The following is a 2458-nucleotide window of genomic DNA, read 5'->3' as shown; positions in this document are numbered from 1 at the left end:
GATGTTTGTCTCTTTCTTACTGTTTATTCATTGTCACATGCTGTTTTTATTTTGTTTTTTAATTATGTAAAGCACCTTGAAATGCCTTGCTGCTGAAATGTGCTATACAAATAAAATTTGATTGATTGATTGATTAAACACCATCAGAATGCAGCAATGCCACCTTAAACACCATCAGAATGCACCAATGCCACCTTAAACACCATCCAAGAGCAAAGATACCACTTTAAAGTGTAACTAACCCCCAAATCAACTTTATTTTCTGATAAACTGTCTAAACTGGTTATTTAGGGTTCTATCTTTATATTTCCGTACAAATTTTGACAGTTTCATGTAAAGTTGTGTGTTCCATATTATTTTGCCTAAAACTGTCTCAATACTGTCCTCCTTTGGTCAAATGGTTGTTAGGCAGTTGAATTTTCCTATTGGCTGCTGTGGTACAGCTTGGTACAGCTTTGTCACAGACCCCCACCCCCTGTTCAGGTATGAAAGTGTCTGTCCTCCATCGCCTCAGCAGCGCCGACCTCAGGCATCACTGAGCCAGCGCCTTGAGCCAGCGGCTTGAACTGATATGGCTCCCACTGAGCTCCATTAACCCTCCCTCAAACTGTGGTGATGAGGGTGCAGAAAAATCCTCCACCTCGAAAGACTGATCTGTGGCAAAACTACCTGCGTCACTCTGGTCACTCTCCATGTTTCACTATATGACAAATTAAGCTAGCTGTTACGTTCCGTCGTCCTGACAACACTCCCCTACCCCTCAACCCCCTCCACCACGTCTCTCAGTGTCTCTTGGCTCCGCCCACTTTGGTGGAATTTTCAAAATCTGCCTAGGGGCAGACTTAAGCTTTGACAGTGGGGGTTAGTTACATTTTAAACACTATCCAAAAGCATAAATACCCCCTTCACACCATCTGAGAGCAACAAAACAAACTTAAACATCACCAAAGAGCACAAATGTCACTTTAAACATCAGATTGAACTAATGTCACCTTAAAAACCTTCCAAAAGCAACAAAACCACCTTAAATGTAATTTGACAGCACTGATGAAATCTTAAACACTATCAAAAAGTAATAATACTACCTTAAACACCATCAGAGCACCATTGTCACTATAAATATTAATTAAAATCACTGTAAATTTTCTCCACAATAAAGTGTTTCCAATGTAGCATTTCTCTGGCATACAGAAGTAAAGGTTGTCCAGCATGATGTTTGTCTGGAGTAAAATGTCTCCAGCATACACTTTCTCTGCTTTCATTTTTTGTGTGTAAATATGAGCAAACTTATAGTCTGTGACAAAAAGTTGTAGGTTTGTTAGTTTAGAGTTTATAAGCAATTTCCAGTATTCATTGGGTTCTTTGAAACATTATTGATGTTTGAAAGGATACCTCAGCAGGTGGAAGGGACGTCCAACTTCTACTGCTTTTCAAACTCTTCTCACCATCACCTCCGTTTTCCTTCCTATTTTGTTTCACCTCCTCATCCTCCTCTTCTTCAACACAGCAGCATCTCTTCAGCCAGCAGCTGACCTCCCTCATGCAACGGGAGCAGTCCTCCATGTTCTCCTTTTTTCTGTCTTAACCTGATTCTTCCTCCCTCTCTCATATGACTCACATGATTTCAGATGAGCAGAGTCCTGTGACCCTGATGGAAGAACAACAGCCTCTATTCAGTCCTGAATGTTTCTGACTGTTACTGCAGCTCCTCAAACATCAGGGGTTTGGCTTCACAGCTGGACTGTGCAGTTAAACTGTTTCTGTTCAACATTTACCTGTTATTTTATTATCAAGCAGAGGTGATTAATTAAATGAATCATACCAAAAACACTGAATCAAAACTAAACTATTGTGTGCCACTGGTTACAGTTCTGGAGAAGTTCCTGTTCTACAGAACTGCAGACTGATACTAGAAGTTTTTATTCTGAAATTTACCAGAAGCTTCAAAAACTGCAAAAGTTAAAGCTGAACTGAAAAGTGTTTTGAAGCCAACATCAGTTGAAGGACAGTCATAAAATATGCTTATTGTAAAATAATAAAAAAAGATATATGCTATTTTTTTTAATATCGAACATTGAAGAAACCACTCGGGTGTTTTCGTCTTTTTCCGTGACCCCACCGATGTATGACATCCTCAGAGCCGCTGAGGTTCACAGCATTCAGCCATTTATCAGTGAGTGAATGAATACCGGAACAATATAGTTCATCCATCCATTTTCTGTACCCGCTTCTTCATTCCGGGTCGCGGGGAGCTGGTGCCTATCCCCAGCAGTCACTGTGCGAGAGGCGGGGGACACCCTGGACAGGTCGTTGGAATTAATCATTCGAACTGGCCAGAAAATACTACTGGAGCTTCATTTTTTTGGTTTCACGAAAGAAAAAAAACCATCCTCAGATTTGGATCCATAAGCTCCGATGTGGGAATTACTTTCAGAACTTGGGTTCGGATCACTTCAAA

The 2458-nt window shown here is 40.6% G+C and overlaps 1 protein-coding gene across 5 annotated transcripts in view; it reads right to left on the bottom strand.

Annotated features, from left to right (window-relative positions):
* The window catches only part of LOC108250456 (cyclin-dependent kinase 15), a 48434-nt gene extending 46836 nt beyond the window's left edge, over nt 1-1598 (bottom strand). For 3 of the 5 annotated variants that reach the window (XR_005232970.1, XM_037974777.1, XM_017440340.2), the window contains exon 1: nt 1393-1596. Coding sequence is in view for 2 of the 5 variants with exons in the window: in XM_037974777.1 (XP_037830705.1) it covers nt 1393-1563 (171 nt within the window). In the remaining 3 variants the exon portion in view is untranslated. Of the gene's footprint in view, nt 1-1392 lie in introns of all 5 variants that reach the window. The other 2 variants (XR_005232971.1, XR_005232972.1) reach the window with 2 other exon arrangements.
* Nucleotides 1599-2458: the final 860 nt, after the last annotated feature.

Source organism: Kryptolebias marmoratus, linkage group LG3 (genome assembly GCF_001649575.2).
Source record: "Kryptolebias marmoratus isolate JLee-2015 linkage group LG3, ASM164957v2, whole genome shotgun sequence".
NCBI lineage: Eukaryota > Metazoa > Chordata > Actinopteri > Cyprinodontiformes > Rivulidae > Kryptolebias > Kryptolebias marmoratus.
Note: the sequence above shows the minus strand (reverse complement) of the source record. Positions and strands in the feature narration are given on the sequence as shown.